This window comes from Chamaea fasciata, unplaced genomic scaffold, assembly GCF_029207755.1.
Source record: "Chamaea fasciata isolate MVZ Bird 193981 ecotype frontalis unplaced genomic scaffold, bChaFas1.0.hap1 SCAF_28, whole genome shotgun sequence".
Taxonomy (NCBI): domain Eukaryota; kingdom Metazoa; phylum Chordata; class Aves; order Passeriformes; family Sylviidae; genus Chamaea; species Chamaea fasciata.
The window spans coordinates 2783524-2800918 of record NW_027094113.1 but is presented as its reverse complement, the minus strand read 5'-3'; the positions used below and the strand labels follow the sequence as shown (position 1 = coordinate 2800918).

Sequence of the window (17395 nt, the reverse complement as noted above, 5' to 3'; positions counted from 1 at the left end):
CACAAAACATAATTTGTTCACACCTCCCTCCCCTTTTATTTCTGCTCTTACGGTTCATTATGGTAATTTTATGTAAGTGATGAGAACAATTGCAGAGCGCCAATTTGGTGCTCGCGCAGCCGGATGGAGGCCTTGGTCCAGCCAGAGCCTGGCACAGAGCAGGCGTTAATGAGACAAGAGCAGATCAATATTCACACAGTGAGTAGGGAACGTGTTGGTTCCTGCACCCTGGAGTGGGGACAGTGTGGGGACAGGAGCAGGAACACCTGAGGGCTCTGGCACAGAGGTTCAGCAGGGCCCTGTGACCCCGGGGAGGCCACGTGTCACTGCAGCCCCGGCTCTCGGGGTGGCTCCCGGTGACAGGAGTGAGTCCAGCTCCAGGGGAGCCAGGGATGATGTGGTGGTGGACAGAGAGGTGGTAGCAGGGCTTGTCCTTTCTGGAATGGCACAGGAGTGACCCCTGTGCTGTCAGTCCCCCTGCCCCAGAGCCCCTGGGTTGGGACGGGCCTGGGACCACTCACCCATCCCCAGAAATGGCTCAAGCCAATTTCACCCCGCGGCTTTGCTTGTACCAGCTTACAGAGGCAGCCCTGCCATGAAATTCTTCTTCTTTTTATGCAAAAGCCGTGATCAGCTTCAGTGTGGAGGAAATTGGGAGGTTTAGCTAGCCACAAACTTCTCAGATCCTTCAGCTGAGCCCTGGGCCAAATTGCCTTACTGACTTCAGCCCTTTGTGAAGAGGTAGGTTCCCGGAGAGCTCTGTGTTTGTGTTGCAAAGCAGACAGTGGGATGTGGCAATGTCAGGAAGATTTTTGTTCTTTCCTTGGGTTTTGCCTTGTGTTACCCCTCAGGTCCTCCTGAGAAACTCTGCTTTCCTAAGAGCCGTGCCTGTGCCTCCCCTGCTCTTCTTGCTTGATGTGAAGACAAAGCTGATAAAGGGCTGGATAATTTTGCATCCAGAACTAAGTCTTCTTTGCCACTGCACTCTGAGGACATCTTATATTCCCCCTGATGGTCAAATAGGATCAGAAGGATTTTTTTCTTCTCTTAACCCTCCTCCCAACCCTCCCACCCTTCCTTTTGTACTGTGCATCTCTGCCTCGGCAGGTGTGTCATGGCACCGCGAGGAGCTGATGTCCCCTGGCCCCAGGTGCAGGCCAGTGCCAGAGGACTGAGCTCAGGGGATCAAGGGCCAGACCTCTGAGGGCAAAGCAGGCCACAAGACCTGGGCCTGGGCACACACCTGGTTGCACAGCAGGGTGACTGTGCCAGGGTGAGCCCTGCGTGTCTCCCAGCACGATCTGCTCGTGGAGGCTGGGCAAAGGCAGAGGGATTTGGGCTCCATTCCTCGAGGCAAAGCTGTGTTATTTAGTATCTGGCACTGTCCTGGGAGAGGGGCCTGTGCCTGAGTGCAAGGGCCTGTGGGGAGATGGTGCTGTGGGTGCCAGCACAGCCCTGACCTGCTCGCTCCCCACTGCAGGAGCTCTCTGAGCCAACGGGGCTGTCCTGATGCCCTGTGCCCAGCTGAGTGAGCCACAACCCCTCGAGGCTGCTGGCCCACGGAAAGGGAGAGGCATGGGGGTGCCCAGCCGTGGCCCTGGCTTTGTGGACTGGGATGCTGTGTCCCCTGCCTGCAGGACAGGGAGCTGTGCCCAGCTCTCGGGGGCTCTCACGGGTGGCCAGGCCACTGCCCCACGTTGGCAGGGGCAGCAGCTGTGTGAGAACGTGGCTGCAGGGACCCCGTGGGCCCCAGGGGTGGGGACTGGGCCTGGAGAGGACAGCCACCACTGCCCACCCCAGCAGGTGTGGCAGTGTCAGGGGAAAGCTCCAGGGCAGGTGGCAGGACCTGGGGGAGGTGACAGCCAGGCTGGTCTGCACAGCCTCCCCCAGCTCTGCAGGGCCCCGGCAGCAGGAGGCCCTGACTGCACGGTCCTGCTTTGCAGCTGATGCAGCAGCAGACCACGGTTCTCTCCACCTCCCACGGCAGCTACCTGAGCCCGGGCGTCGCCTTCTCCCCGTGCCACATCCAGCAGATCGGGGCCGTCAGTCTCAACGGGCTGCCAGCCGCTCCCATTGCACCAGCGTCAGGTGAGGGCCAGGGATCCTCCTGCCCCAGCATTCCAGGTAAAACAGTTCTGCACCTCCAGGCTCAGCAGCTGCATGAGCTCGCTCCGTTCCGGCAGCGCAGCCTCAGGAGCACAACAGTCTCTGCTCTGCACAAATTCCTGCAACCCCCTGACACCCTCACATGTTCAACACGCATCCTCTTGCCCTACGGCCGTGCATTTTTGCTGCAGTTTTAGTAAAGGACTGGGTTCCAGGATTGCACTTGACTCTGAGGTCAGCGGTGCTGTTGTTCATGATCATCATCCCACAGCAATAATGCACGTTGGGTTCAAACCCCTGTCAGAACAGGCATGTGTCATGCCAGGTGCTCTGCAAACCCAGATCAAAGAGGTTCCTCCCCAAAGCTCTGACAGCACTCGGGACTGGCAGTTCTTCTCACACTCTTCCCACTGGTGCTGCCTCTTAGTTTTGTGACGGCTCTGGCACCAGTCTGTCATCTCCACGTGCCAGATAGAAGAGATAATGGCTTCATACACAGCAGTCTTGCCAGGCAGGTGGAAGAGGAGAGCAGGGGCTTTGTGGGACCTTGACTTTGATGGGATGTCCTCTCTTGTTCTCCAGGGCTACATTCACCACCTCTCCTGGGAACAGCGGCCATGCCAGGACTGGTGGCACCCATTTCCAATGGATTCACTGGAGTGGTACCGTTCCCAAATGGGCATCCAACCTTGGAAACAGTTTACACCAACGGCCTTGTGCCATATTCAGGTACTGAGAGCAGTAAAAAAACCCCACCATGCGGAGACCTGAGGACCTGCAGTTAGTTCCTCTTTTCTGGGTTCCCCACACTTCTGTAGTTCCCTCCCAGCCAGGCACTGAGACTCACTTGGGGGTGAGGGTGGGAAACAACACTACACACACACACACATATACACAGAATGCATGAGTGATTGATTGCCTTTGCTGTGCTTCTGATTGTGTTTTTCTCTGCAGCCCAGAGCCCTTCAGTAGCAGAGACTTTGCACCCAGCCTTCACAGGAGTTCAGCAGTATGCAGGTACCAGCTTCCCTTGTCTCCCTCAAGCCCTTGTGTGGCTGACCAGATCCTCAGGTAAATGGTTTGTTCTGTCTCCTTGGGCTACAGCTGTGTATCCAACCACCACCATCACCCCCATTGCACAGAGCATCCCTCAGCAGCCTCCCATCCTGCAGCAGCAGCAGCGAGAAGGTGAGGATCACAGTGGGAATAGGGGTGTCTGGTGGTGTGGGTGGGATTTGTGGAGCTCATCTTCTGCACAGCAGAGCCAGTGGAGAGGAGACAGCACTAATTTTTGTCCACTGATCTTTAGTGCTGGAGCTGGGGTATAGAAACAACCACGTGTCTGCAGTGAGTGGATTGGGAAGGATCACAGGATGTTTCCTGACCTCACATCTGGCCAGATGCTGCCAGGTGCAAAGGGGCAGTGGGCCCTGGAACACCTTTCTCACCAAAGGGATGAGAGTCAGCACCTTTCCTATGCAATCGGGCAAAGAGCACTCATCCCCCTCTTTTCTGGTGCCAGAACCACAGTGGAACCAATCAAACCAGCCTCTCCAATGTAGTCTCCTCTCTTTTCAGCATTCATAGCCTACTGAATTTATTTTCAACTTGCTTCAAAACTGGCTTGAATAGAATTTGGAGGCAAAGGGATTCTCTCTCTGCGCCTGATTGGTAGAGCAAGTGTCAGCAAGGGAGCAGCTCCTTCTCCTAAGGAGCAAGTGAAGGAGTGGACAGGACCAGGTCAGCCCATGAATTGGATGTGTGACAATCCAGGAGCTTTCCAGTTAAGGCAGTGGCTTCTGGACTGAAGGCAGCACTGCAGGGAGTGCTACAGCAGCAGTTTTCACACAGTAGTGTCTGCAGCTCTCCTAGGACTGGGGCAGCTGTGAACTCTCACCTCAGCTGATTTCCTCCCAGCAGAGCACCCAGACACTCACAGAGTTGGTTGTGTCCAGCATCCTGTGTAGGAGCTAAGCAAGCTTTGAAAGAGAATCTGCTCTCCAGAAACTCTAGTTTTGTATAAAGTCTCCCAGTTGCTCTTTAAAAGGCCTCAGATCCCTTCATGGACCAGTGACAGAGGCAAGCAAGGGGAGGTCAGAGCAGAGGGAGGCAGTGCTAGGGCTCTCCTCCAGTGCTGTGCTGTGAGTTGAGCCCATTTCTCTTCCCCTGCCCTTTGGGGCCTTTCTGTTTTGTCCTTCCCCACTGCCCCCATACCTGCAGGTCCTGAAGGCTGCAATCTCTTCATCTACCATCTCCCCCAGGAGTTTGGAGACAACGAGCTGATGCAGATGTTCCTGCCCTTTGGCAATATCATCTCCTCAAAGGTGTTCATGGATCGTGCCACCAATCAGAGCAAGTGTTTTGGTAAGTGCAGGCAAGGGAAGCACGATCAGTAACTATGACATTCATACTGGGCATGGCATCAGCAATGCCACTGTCATCCATCCTGTGTCCTTCCTTCAGGTTTTGTGAGCTTTGACAACCCATCCAGTGCACAGACTGCTATCCAAGCCATGAATGGCTTCCAGATTGGCATGAAACGCTTGAAGGTCCAGTTAAAACGGCCCAAGGATGCCAACCACCCCTACTGACAGCAGTGAGCAAGCAGGAGTCACTTCTGCAGCACAGGTAAACTGCCCCCAGCAGGGCATGGCTCTGCCCGGGGCTGCAGCTGCTCCCTGCAGAGTGGGAGGCCAGGAGTGGAGGCAGTGACACAGCTGGTGGGGCAGAGGCTTCACCTGAGCAGGCCTGGAGATGTTGGCCAGGTTCAGCAATCATCAGGCAAATTTGTGGCAATGGGGCAGGCCCAAAGCCAAGCCAGAGAGTCAAGATCAGGGTCCAGGTCTGGTGAAGGTGAACAGGTCAGACATAGTCCAGTGATTGCCAGGCAGGTCTGTAATGACAGTAAACCTCGAGGTGGGAAGCCAGTCCAGGGGCTGGAGCCCAGGTAATGAGATCTATGGACAGGACAGGTCCATGGACAGGTGGAGACTGGCACTTCCACACTGTAAATCAGACAAAGGCTGATGGCACAGAGCTGTGAGGAGACTCCTGGAGCTGTGGGCAGAATGGACAGACAGTGCAGATGGGGCTGGTCAGGTCATCAAGGCCTGTGAGTGCCCTCGGGGCCCTGACAGGCAGATGGTTCCAGTGGCCTGTTTGTGGTCTAAGCAAGGTTTTACTCTGCTGTCCAACTGCTCCCAAAAAGCTTTTGACTGCCTAAAAAGGTGTTAAACCCCAGCAGTTTTCAGTTGTTACACGGGCCCTGAAGTTAGTCTGCAAAGAAATGCTCTCTGGGGTAAGAAGAGACAATCCCATGATTCTCAGGGATCACAGAAAAGCAGAGAAAAGGTGAGACCCTGAAGGGCTGCTGTCCAAGAGCCAGCTCCTGCCAGCCTACAAATGGGGAGCAAGGGAGGGCTGATCTCATTTGGGTCAGAGTCCTCCAGGTTTAAGCAGCAGCAGCTCAGAGCCTGAGGTTTGCATAGATATCCTCCTAATCTCCCAATTCCCTCCCTCCTCCCTTTCTGTTCAGGTGAAGGGAAAGTCCAGAGGAAGAATTTCTGCTTCAGGTTGATTTTCAGAGAGGCCAGTAAATTTATCGACTCTTTTGACACCACCCCTTTCCTTCCTCGGCTTCCCACCTTACCCACCCCATCTTCCTCCTCCCCTCCTCTCCAAGACATGCAAGTAAAGAGAAGGCTCAATATCTGCCCAGGAGGAAGATTCTTGCCACGCCTGGACTCGCATTTTTGCTGCTAACGTGGTGCAAAGCAAAGGGACCAGCAAACCAGCAGCCCCTGGGACACGGAGCCCTTCCTCTCGGGGTGTGGCTGGAGAACATGGACCAAGCAAACCCATGGTGTGTCTCTAGGTTACTGCAGTGATGTGTGGAAATTTACTTCCGTCCCTCCCTCCCTCCTGCTCTGTTTCTGGCCCTTTCATAGATAACTATAAATATATACAGTCTCTATTTTTTTTTTTAACTAGCTCACAGGACCAAACTTTTCCATTCAGAGACTGACTGCTTGCAAGAGGTATTGGAAATTCGGGGTTTGCCTTTGCAACAGTGTCTTCTCAGCACGCACTGCAGATAGGCCTGAACATTTTGGAGAGAGGGGGCTGGGGGTGGGTTGGGAAGAGAGAGAGAGAGAGAGAGAGCACATCTCTGTGCTCAACACGAGCAAGAAAAAGGAGAAATACATTCCTCCAGGATTAGGGCACAGTCAGCTGCTCAGCTTGAGTCACTCATCCACCTTAGCACCAGCCTGGTTAAGGATCTGGAGAGCTCTGTCTTACCTTTCCAAGGGCTTCTGCAGACAAAGCTCCTGGGATGTGGTGCCAGCCCCTACCCTGAGCACTCCGTGATTAGGCTGAAAGCACAGGAAACCAGTCCCCTTACTTAGAGGAACTGCACTGCCTCCCCACACATGGCACAGATCCGTGTTTCACAGCTCTCCATGGCAACAGCATTTTCTTGATGAAGGCAGGAGAAGATGAGAGAGTGAGCAGATGCAATCTCCAGCACAGCTAGAGAAGCCTCCCAGGGGCTGCACACTGCCTCCCTGTGTCGGATACCAGCACTGGGCAGTGGGCAGTTCTCCTTCCAGATGACACAGGACGTTTTCTCCCTCTGAATTCAGCAGGAGGATTCTCCTCATGAACCTGCTGCAAAGCCTTCCCCAGCAGATGCAAGGAAAATAGGATGAATAAGGGTTCCATTCTGGGATTTTTCCCCCCAGCACCCCCTCCAAGAGACAGATTATACATTATGCAGCATATACATATATATATACACACATATATATATGTAGGGACAGCTCTATACACTATATACACAAACTCTAAAGCACAGAATGTAGTTCAGAACTGGATTTAAAAAAGATCCCCTGGGAGAGGGGGGTGTGTGTCATCCTGACAAGGCACATCCCTTGAACAGTTTGGAACAGTCTTTTCGAGTTTCTACAAAAAAAGGAAAGGAAAGCAAGGCAGAACGGACCAACAAACCCCAGAGTGATTAGGAATGAACGATTTCAGTATTCCAGAGTTTGATAAGGTACCACAAACACTGGTGTGTGTGTGAGGGTGTGTGAGCACATTGAGACAGGGACAGAGAGTTGGTGGGGTGAAGTTGGTGCAATTGATACTGAAGTGAGCTATGGGGATTTTGGAGAATCTCAGCCAACTCTCATTCTCCTCCAGTTTGCCCTTTGTTCAGGTGTTTGTGGCACAGTCCTTCAAGTACCTTCACATCTCCTCAACCACCCTTCTGTGTCTGACGCTGAGAGTTTATGAGAGGTGAATGAAGCTGTGAGAGTCTGTGTGTTTCTATAGTCCATGTTTACTTATTGTAAATACCATTTTTATACTTAACATCTATTATGTATGTGATTTGTATAATGTACTTTATTTCTGCTACAAGTAATTTCATGAAGTTTAAACTTAGTCTAATTTTGAACAAAACAAAAAAAAAAAAAGAAAAAAGATGAACAAATGCAAAATGGGAAAAAAAGGACTTTGGGAATCCTAGGTCAAGCTGGTTTAAAACAAGCATTTACAGTTTCTTCCATCACAGTTACTGATGTGACTGTACAATGTTACAGGTGCGATACAAGCTTTGTCAATGTCAAATTCCTCACTCTGGTCAAAAAAAAAAATCCTAAATTTATTTAATAAAAGTTTTACTTGCTAAGTAACTGGGGCTCTACTTGATGTTGTTAGTTGCATCTGCTTTTAGGTAATGCTCACACTTGAAGACATTGCCAAAGCCCTGGGCTAATTTACCAGGTCACATGGGGTCAGCAAACAGGCCCTGGCCCACGGAATCCAGGGGACCAATATTTCTTCACAGAGGAAGCATCAACACATAATACCAACGCATTAAAAACTTGTTTAATTAAAATAGAGATTAAAATTCTACTCAGAGGAAGCAAGAGGGTTCATGGAATCCAAAATGACGTAGTTGAGGAGGATGTCCCAGGAATTACAGACGTTCCAGGACATCCTGTGCAGACAGACAGGGGTTAAAGCCGGGGCTGAGAAAAGGCTGGATGCAGTCAGAGCAGACAGGTGAGGCTGAAGGAGGAGGGGAGGTGGGAGGAGAGCTAAGGCAGGGTGAACAGTGGAAAGACCTCTGACTGACGGGCAGCAGCAGAACCTTGGCTGAAGCAGGATGAGGGACCACGAGCCACGTCAGGAAAAGGGGACTTTGCCACCACTGCTGCCCTGCTCCTGCTTGCCACCAGCGGTCGAGTGGGATGGCAGGAATGTGACTGGAAGGGATCTAGGATGAGGCTGGGCATCCCTTAGGGGCTGCTGTAGTTATAGAAAGTCCGTAGCACCTGGTTCGAGCTGCTGGGGAACAGAGCCCAGAGGCAGCAGAGCTGCTGCAGCCACCGCGGGTAGAAAACCTCGTTGGCCCGAGCGGCTCCGCCCCGGACGATGGCGAGCGCGGCCTCGGGGGCGGGGGAGGCACTGAGGTGCACTTTGCCCCTGCAAGGGAACGGGCACAGCGTCACTCAAAGCCAGGCAGGCCCTGCTGGGGGTTGAGCTGGGCACACTGACCCCACAGGGCTCTCTCTGCCTGCTCCTGTTCCGTGATGAACAACCCAGGCAGGTGCACTCGCCCCAAACAGTTGCACACACCCTCCTAAACGGAGCTGCTGTGCAGTTTTTTTGCATGCTTTCAAGAAAAGATGTGTTCCTGCAGACAAATACATACCTGGTGTACTCCAGTGCTGAAGCAGTATCAATCAGGCCCAGGATGCACAGTGTGACAGACACATTTCTCTTCTGCATGATGAGCTCATGGCGCAGTGAGCCGAAGAAGCCATCCAGTGCAAACTTGGTGGCAGAGTAAGAAGTGGTGAAGGGAGTGGGCATTTTCCCTGGAAAGGGAAAAGAGAAAATGGAAAACACCAGGAAACTGGGTGTAAGGAGGATCCGTGTACAGGGAATCTGGGAAAAGATGCAGGCTTTGTCATACTGTAACAACTCATGTTCTGTTCAGGTGAGTCTCCCTTTATATAAGCATATTAGATTATATTATAATAATGCATATTATTATATTATTATAATGCATATGATTATATTATTATTATATTATTATATAGTGTGAAAAGCACAATTTGAAAATCTGTTTAGGAGTTGAACAAAGAAATATGAACAGTATTGGGAATCACTGTTTCCATGAGACCAGCACTTATTCCAGGTAAAGCCACCAACCTGTGAGAGAAGAAACAACCACCAGAGCACCTCCGTTCTTCTCCAGGGTGGGAAGAGCTGCTGTTGCAAGAGCCACATAACTCAAAAAATTCACCTGGAATGACAAATGTAGCCATGGTTCTTGCAAGAGGGTTTGAAAGCATGAGCCAAGAAAGTCAATAGAGTAGTCAGAAATGGGAAGGAGCATGGTTTGGAATTGCCTTTTCAAACATTAAGTGAGAAAAATCGTCTCTAAAGATGGGGACAAACATTGCATCCATGAGTCTTTTCAGACTCCAGAAAAAGCAGTGAAGAAGACTCAGAGCAAAGGTTATTCCTGGGCTTTAACATACAGATTTCCTGACAAGAGGGAATTAGTTGTCCCTGCTTTTTCTTTATGCTATTCTTTACTCTGCAATCCCTACCAAAGACACCTGAGTCTCAGCTTCCTCCCCTTTTAAGTTTCTCTTGACTCAGCTCAGACTACAATGAGGCACAAAATTCAGCATCTCTTCAGAGCTTGACTGCTCTCTTAAATTATAAGAATTTCTTACCTATGTTCCTATGTTCCCACTCTCCAGCAAAAAAAGCCTCCTTCCAAAATGAAATAGAAACTAGTATGACCCACCTGAATGAAGAAAACAGCTCTTCATTTCCATGGCCCCAAAACCTGGCACCAGGGTGATTCTACAGGAAAACTCTAAATCTGTGAACAGAGACTCAAATGGCAGACACCATTTCAACCGACTTTGTGTTCTGCAATCGTGCACATGCCATAGACCAGTAGGAAGTGCTGGCTGCTCACTTAGAGACCTTCCTGAACTAAACACAACTGCCTGAAACTGCCCATCAATCCTAAACTCCTGGGCTAGAGGGAGGTAAAAAGGACAGAAGGAAGGAGAGAAGTCAGAAGTTCTTCCCAAACATTTCTCTTCACAAATGTACAACATACTTGACTTCAAACAGGAATGAAGTAAAAGGATTGTTCTCAACTGTTGCCACAGACTTGGATTTGCCTTGGAGCTTCCCAAAGCTGTCCTGGGAGATGCCAGGCTCAGCCAGTTCCAGGTGAGCTGGGAATTCTCACCTGCATGAGCCAGCGGGTGTATTCCACATCTCCGTTCCACTCCTGGAAACGGTTGGTGCCGATGTGGTTCAACACGAGGTAATCCAGGCCCCCTTGGAGAGCAGAAAAAACAGTCAGACAAAACCCCATCCCCTGACCTTCCACCAGGGAGCTCAGAAATGCCAGGAGGGCTCAACCACTCCCTCAGAAGGCTGGGAAGTGCTCTACCATGAAGACAGATTAAACATGCCCATCTGGGAGCAGCTTTGACTGCTCCTCAGAAGTAGAACTGAAAGGGAGACTGTTTGACTTTGACGACGACTCCCTGAAATGATATTTCAGCATGATTCAGGCTCAGAACTTAGTTCTGGTGGTACATCTATGTCCTTCACACCTTTCTCAGTTCAGGGAACTGAAGCAGGAAGCTCCTGCTAGAATGAGAACTGGGCACACACCTGAAAGCCAAAGAGATGCCCAGGATGCTTACCCAGCTTTTGGACAGCAAACTGAACCACCTTTTCAGGCTCTGAAGGGGAAGACATATCTGCAGGGAAATAAAATGCTTTCTTTGCTCCGAGTGTCAGGCATTTCTCCATCACCTTGAAAAAGAACATATCCCAAAGATTAAACCATTTGGAAAAAGAATAGGGGAAAAGGCACCATAAAGTACATATTACAGTCAGTGAGAGTCAGTTCTGGACAGAGACACACTTTAATTTAAAATCTACCACTGTTTGGGCCATAGAGAGCTCATTCTGTATCCAGACTTTGAATCTGCATCCTGCAAAGAGTTACTTCTATTTAACTGTCTGCTTAAATGATCTGCTTTGGGACAGGATCAAGACTCACTGGGAAAAACCCAATCTTCTTCAGGAGGAATCTTCTGGAACAAGGGTTATGTTTTACATTAGGTTCTTCTCTTTTTTTCTATAATAACTGGAAAAGAAATGATCTTTCATAATTCCTTTGCTATGTTGAGTGTGTGAATGTGCCTGGCAATGATATGCAGTTCTAGCTATTTGCTGAAATAATGCCTTCCAGTCATTAGGAACTATTATTATGCTCACTGTTCCCAACTCACCTTTTGCACCATTTCAGAGTGAAGAACTTTCCTTGTAAGTCACATATCCCCACAATTAAAGAGTTACCCTTTCCAAATACTGTCCCGTTTCAAAAAGTACAGATGAAGAAGTCTCATCTGTCTGAGTTGGTAAAAAAGCATTTAACCTACAAAAAATCTTGAGTTTTTAATGAAACAGCTACAAACAGAACAATTTGGACTCTGAAAAGCTGCACAATATTGCACAGGAATTCATGGACTTCACAGTAGTTCATGGAGTATCTCAAATTGAAGAGGACCCATAAGGATCATCAAATGCAAATCCCTGCCCTCACAGGACTCCCTCAAACCAAACCACATCATTAAGGATGTGGCCCAGATGTTCCTTGAACTCTGACAGGCTTGGTGCCACGATCACTCCTCCCTCTCCAGTGACTGATCACCCTCTCAGTGGAGAACATTTTCCTTATGTCCAACCTGAACTTTCCCTGATGCAGCTTCACACCATCCCCTCATAAAAATAAATGTTCAGGCAGTTAAAAGCTCAGGCACTGCATCTTCTTGTACAAGCCAACTTGTCTTCTGGGTTTATGCTCAACAGTTCCAAAGGAAAATTTATCACGCTGACAACTGGTATTTTTTGTTGGTTTGGTAAAAGCCTGAATCTCTCATGTCTTCCCCAATACAAGGATGAGGTTCTTACCTTGTGCAGCACAGCTTCCCTTCTGGCAGTCAACACAATATCAGCCCCAAATCTGGCATAGTGATAAGCTATCTGCTCTCCAATCCCAGCACTGGCTCCAGTCACAAGAACACGGGCACCAGACAGGCTCTCTTTTTTATGGGAAAGAGAATAAAAGATACAGAAGTAAGTGAAGAAAGCAGCAGATGAGCTGCCCTTTACTACTGGCAGAGCTTTAAAGAAGAAAGATGCACCTAAGTGCTCAAAATTCTTGGTGCTTCTCCAAAACTAGAAGAGGTGGGACTGATGCTGCAATGACATGATGCCAGCCTGCTGTGTCACAGGGTCTTTGCCTGGGTTGCTAGACCAAAATCTTTCAAGAACCAAGTTGTTTTTCACCTTCTAAGAAGCTGTACAACATAAACCAGAAACCAGGCTATGTGCCTTCTGCATATCATTTACTCTTTGCCATCAGCCCTCTCGTGCCAGGCACTGCACACCCACAGAGATGGTTCTTGACACCAAGGAATTTACAACCAAAACACAAAAAGAGCAGGGCAGCACCAAAGTGCCATTTTTTCTCCATAGAGAGAACAGGATCCCTGCTCTTAGACCATTTCTTCTTTCTCTTTGTTTCAAGTTTCTCTGTTTCTGGGAATGAAACCTTGCTTTGGGGGCACCAACCCTAGCAAGACTACGGGCAGGAATGAGACCATCAGTCAAAGGAAGGAAATTCAACCTCTTCCCTTGTGTGACTTCTATTGAAATCGTCCCCTGGCGAGCCTACCTGGGTTAAAGTCGTCTGTCCAGAAGAAAGCTATGAGCCCAGCTACAACCCCTGTAGCACAAAGCACTTTTCCAATTGGATTCATATCCCTCCAAGTTGTGAGGAACAAAGTGAAGTCTTGAAGCTGAGCACTTCAGCCAAAATAATACAGTGTTCTCCTTCCCCTGATGCCTGGAGCCAACCTGCGAAAGGCACGTTCAGGCTTTTGTAGAACCGAGAGCCCAGCTGAGGGGTCTCTGTCCTGGGAGCCACAGCCACCTTGCTCAAGAGTAAAGACGATCTTTCCCCGGGAATTCCCACAAAGAGCCAGCCAGCCTCCACACACCGCGAGCCTAGAGGAGAAAACACCCCCCTCGTGTCTATTCTTAGAGAACTCTTAATTCATTAAAGACTGATGACAGTTGGCAGCAGTGACCCCAAGGCAGCCGGATCTCGGGAGGGAGGCGGCGGCAGAGCGCGCAGGATGGAGCCTTGTCTGGGTAAGATCAGCAGCAGGATGGATGAGCTGCTCCGCCACCACGCTGCGACACCGCGCGACAAAACAGGCGGCGGGGACGGCGCCACAAAGGCGCAGGAGCCGCGCCCGGCCCCTCGCACCTCACGCCCCCAGCCCTGCCCGGCCGTGCCCGGCCCCTCACGCCTCTCAGCCCCTCCCGCCCCCAGCCCTGCCCGATCCCCTCAGCTCCTCACTCCCCTCAGCCCTGCCCGATCCCCTCACGCCCCTCAGCCCTGCCCGATCCCCTCACGCCCCTCAGCCCTGCCCGATCCCCTCACGCCCCTCAGCCCTGCCCGATCCCCTCACTCCCCTCAGCCCTGCCCGATCCCCTCACGCCCCTCAGCCCTGCCCGATCCCCTCACTCCCCTCAGCCCTGCCCGATCCCCTCACGCCCCTCAGCCCTGCCCGATCCCCTCACGCCCCTCAGCCCTGCCCGATCCCCTCACGCCCCTCAGCCCTGCCCGATCCCCTCACGCCCCGCAGCTCCTCACGCCCCTCACGGCGGCGGCGCGGGCGGGGCCGCGCGGGCACGTGACGGTCCCGGCCCCGCCGCCGCCATGGCCGCCCGGCTGCTCCCCGCCGCCAAGTGAGTCCCGCGGGCCCTGCCCGCCCGGCCCGCCCGGCCCCCGCCCTCCCGCACCCTCCGCACGGCGTTTCCCCCCCGTACTCCCCGCCCGGCCCGCGCCTCACGCCGCCCGCCGCTCCTCAGTGCTCCCCGGCCCGTCCCCAGGCCCGCGGCCGGCCGTATCCCTCGGCTCCGCTCGCCTCGCTCCGCGCCCTTGGCCTCGCCCGCCCCCGGCAGCTCCCCGGCTGTGCCCGCACACGCCGGGCTGGGCTCTGCCCTGCCTGGGGCCGAGCACGGACACGGCACAGAAGCCCGGGAATAGCGCGGCGCTCGGAGCTGAACGTACACCCACAGGGAGGGAGTGCAGAAGGGTATCCTTGGGGGCGAACGGTGCATTTTAGTAGAGAAATAAATCCCTTTTCCCCGAAATGCGTATGAATACACGACTTTAAAAAAATCCTTCTCTCTCTTGTCAGCTCTCTTGTATCTGCCCTATGTCCTACTACTGCAGTACCGCTGTCTGCCAAGTTTTGGGTTGTCTCCTTGTACAACAGCTTTTGCCATTTTTAAAGGGAAAGGGTTTTTTAAAGGGAAAACATCTCTCTGCCCTGCGTGTCTGGGAAAGTCAGTCACCTCAGATCTCTTATTCATGATGGAAATGCCAGTAAAGGCCAAATATTCTCTTCTCGTCTTCCCTTTTGTAGTTTGCCGTCACAGCTGTAAAACTGGTGACTGCACGTCATGCAGGGAAGCTTTAAAAGCCTTGGCAATGGAAACACTGTGGCCAGGTGTCCACTGGACTGTAATAAGCTTACCAAGATATTGGTGTCTGTCAGATTTATTAGATAAATGTCACATTTATCAGGAAGAACCACGTCATTAACATGGATGGCTTGCCCACTGCAAAATCCTTTAGTTGCTTTTGGCAGAGGAATATGCCAGTGATTCTCAGGTTTTAAAAAGTGGCACGTGCTCTTGAGGAACTTGACATTTTCTCATTTTTATATTGAAAACCATCACTGATAAAATGTGAATTCGGTGTAGTTTCAAGGGGCTGACAGGGAATAGTTGTCCTAGGAAGGCAAGGAACATAGGTAGGTATTTTTCTGCCGATTTTTGCCTGCAGTAGGACATGAGATTTCTTTATTGATACCCTCTTTGACAGTCACAACCACTGAGAGAGATGCACTGATGGTCAGAACACGAACTGAACTGTTCTGCTTTCAATTCTTTCAGGTTTTTGATCAAAGGAGGCCTGGCTGGAGCTGCGGTGTATGTTGCATATGACCAGGGGCTGCTGGGCAGTGGCACAGAAGGTGCTGAAGCACTCAAAAAAGCTCAAGAAACGCTGCCTCCAGCTATCCAGGAGTGGACAAATTACCTGGGCTGGGAGGTAAGGGCTGCTCAGGGGATCCCTGCAACACAGACACCTCCTTTGGATGAGGAAGAGAAAATATGGGGGTGATACTCTGATTCTGGTGAGGCTGGCAGGAGTTGTACTGTTGAAACTGGATTTCACGTGGCAAATATTTTGAAGAGGATTGAAATGGAAGGTGAATAAAATTCTAAATTTGGGGCAGAGACATTGCTCACAGGTTTCAAAGGAGAGAGGTAACCAGCCTATGCAGGCTCAAGGAGGGGATTGCAAACATGCTCTGGGAGGTATTTCACTTTGTAGTGGTATTTCTAAGCTTCTTCTGAAGGATCCTACATGTTTTTAAGAAAAACAATGAAAATATTATCCTCCCAATTTCTTACATTGGTAACAGTTCATCAAGTTGAATTTAAACTGCTTGAAGAGGCCCATCCTCTATGAGTAGTTCTTAGTTTTTAAAATCCTCAGAAAATAAGAGGATTTGCTTTTCAAACTTTGCCTGAAGTTTGAGAAGCATTTTTCCTACTAGACAACTCTAACAGAGTCAGCCATGGAGACTGTTTTTTCAGCAGCACCTAAATAATATGTTCTACCTTTTGCACCTACTTTGTATTGCAGGAAAGAGCAAAGCCCAGCTTTGAAGCATCATGTCTGGTCTCTTTTGAGGGTTACAAAGAATAGGCACCTAAGTATTTTTGAGATCTGAGGTCAAGAGGCTTTGCCAGGGTGATGTGAATTCCAAGTGAAACCCCTTGAGTGCTGATATTTTGTCTCTCTCTTTCTTTCTAGCTCCCAACCCCTCCAAAAATTGACTTTTCCATCTCTAATTCCTGGAATAAAGGTAAAATAACTGCTCACTAACTGAGTCTGAACTCAGTCTTTGGCTTTTCAGAAGGGATCAACATTCATTCCTATTGTTATTAGAATTTTAGACATTTTTGTTTGAAGGCCAAAAAGCATGTTATAAATACCCAGTAATATGTAGTTTTTATGGTGCAGCAAAGAGTCTTCATGTAATTGTGGGGAAACACAATCCACAAATAACTGTGACATGTCCAGCATCACCCATGGAGTCTGTGGCAAGACCAGAAATGAAACAAGACTTAAACAAAGAACTGAGCTCAGTCTTAACTTCAGGCCCTGAAATTGGAATTTCTGTGTCACAAAAGCTCAGGGCATAAAGAGATCTACAGTGGTGGTGTTGGAAATGGGGAAGTTTGGCTTGAATGATGGTGATCTTGGGCTAATCCTTCTCTGCTTTCCTTGCAGGAGTGCACAAAGTCATGTCTGCCCTGTCCGTAGCTCCCACCAGGGCCTGTGAATACACAGCGGAAGGCTGGAAATATGTGAAAGATCTTGTGAAATGAACACGTTCAGGATTCTCTCAGTCCACCCCTCAGTCCACAGCTCGGCCATGTAAGAGCTACAATAAAAGACTTTGGAACATCCATTTGTATTTGGGTTGGTTTTAGCCTGCAGAGTGGAATAATTGCTTTGTCTTAGCACTGATCCAAGGCTCCAGGAATCACAGATCAGTTGTGATGAAGTGATGGCCATGTGCTGAGGAACAGCTTGTTCTAAAGCTTGGAAAATAAATAGATTATTCTGAAGCTGAATTAGTCTTGAAGGTGAATCCCATCTAATTCAAACCAAGCCAACAAGAGTTCAAAAAAAAATTAAAAATCCAAGGTAACAGTAAAAGATGCTGAAAAAGATGGCCTGGGATGATTACACAAGCACAGGGGAGAGTAACTGAGCAAAGTTTATCTGCATGAAACTTTTTGTTAGCTTGCACTATGCCCCAGTTGGCAGACTCTGCATTATTTTCATTTTAACATGGATGAGAACTTTTATGAGGTCACTTTTCAGTCACAGCCCAGGCAAATGTAAGGAGCACCAGTGGCCTGGAGGGCACCGTTATTGTAAAATAAAGTTATAAACTGATTCTGTGTTTTTAACCCTTTTTGAGAGGATTGTTACGATTACAGAATGAGCCAAAACACAGAATGAGCTGCAGAACAGGGAACAGCAGCAGGGGAGGGCAGGATGAGTCCT

At 50.1% G+C, this 17395-nt stretch overlaps 3 protein-coding genes across 4 annotated transcripts in view; 2 read left to right on the top strand and 1 right to left on the bottom strand.

Moving 5' to 3' along the window:
* Window positions 1-7715, top strand: part of CELF5 (CUGBP Elav-like family member 5) — a 36972-nt gene extending 29257 nt beyond the window's left edge. For both annotated transcript variants that reach the window (XM_066205670.1, XM_066205671.1), the window contains 7 exons: window positions 1944-2088; window positions 2689-2835; window positions 3061-3123; window positions 3211-3294; window positions 4327-4470; window positions 4570-4734; window positions 5642-7715. In XM_066205670.1, coding sequence (XP_066061767.1) covers window positions 1944-2088; window positions 2689-2835; window positions 3061-3123; window positions 3211-3294; window positions 4327-4470; window positions 4570-4697 — 711 coding nt within the window. In that variant the 3' untranslated portion in view covers window positions 4698-4734; window positions 5642-7715. The remainder of the gene's footprint in view (window positions 1-1943; window positions 2089-2688; window positions 2836-3060; window positions 3124-3210; window positions 3295-4326; window positions 4471-4569; window positions 4735-5641) is intronic.
* A 35-nt stretch (window positions 7716-7750) lies between these two features.
* HSD11B1L (hydroxysteroid 11-beta dehydrogenase 1 like) lies at window positions 7751-13572 on the bottom strand. The gene is made up of 8 exons (XM_066205672.1): window positions 13163-13572; window positions 12905-13086; window positions 12139-12269; window positions 10863-10974; window positions 10397-10488; window positions 9331-9424; window positions 8828-8993; window positions 7751-8598 (listed from the first exon to the last, which is right to left on the bottom strand). The coding sequence occupies exons 2-8, from the start codon at window positions 12987-12989 to the stop codon at window positions 8412-8414; spliced, it is 867 nt and encodes a 288-aa protein (XP_066061769.1). The 5' UTR covers window positions 12990-13086; window positions 13163-13572; the 3' UTR covers window positions 7751-8411.
* A 325-nt stretch (window positions 13573-13897) lies between these two features.
* MICOS13 (mitochondrial contact site and cristae organizing system subunit 13) lies at window positions 13898-17003 on the top strand. Its single transcript, XM_066205673.1, has 4 exons — window positions 13898-13986; window positions 15202-15358; window positions 16130-16181; window positions 16610-17003. Exons 1-4 carry the CDS (start codon window positions 13958-13960, stop codon window positions 16705-16707), a joined length of 336 nt encoding a protein of 111 aa, XP_066061770.1. The 5' UTR covers window positions 13898-13957; the 3' UTR covers window positions 16708-17003.
* Window positions 17004-17395: the final 392 nt, after the last annotated feature.

What these genes read in the sequence shown, in the direction of transcription:
- HSD11B1L (XM_066205672.1), bottom strand. Translation starts at nt 12,989, where the DNA reads ATGAATCCAATTGGAAAAGTGCTTTGTGCTACAGGGGTTGTAGCTGGG. An exon ending in GGGAAGCTGTGCTGCACAAG is followed by an intron (nt 10,975 to 12,138) that starts GTAAGAACCTCA and finishes TTCTTTTTCAAG; the next exon opens with GTGATGGAGAAATGCCTGAC. An exon ending in TCAGCACTGGAGTACACCAG is followed by an intron (nt 8,599 to 8,827) that starts GTATGTATTTGT and finishes GTTCCCTTGCAG; the next exon opens with GGGCAAAGTGCACCTCAGTG.
- MICOS13 (XM_066205673.1), top strand. Translation starts at nt 13,958, where the DNA reads ATGGCCGCCCGGCTGCTCCCCGCCGCCAA. An exon ending in CAAATTACCTGGGCTGGGAG is followed by an intron (nt 15,359 to 16,129) that starts GTAAGGGCTGCT and finishes CTTTCTTTCTAG; the next exon opens with CTCCCAACCCCTCCAAAAAT. An exon ending in CTCTAATTCCTGGAATAAAG is followed by an intron (nt 16,182 to 16,609) that starts GTAAAATAACTG and finishes CTTTCCTTGCAG; the next exon opens with GAGTGCACAAAGTCATGTCT.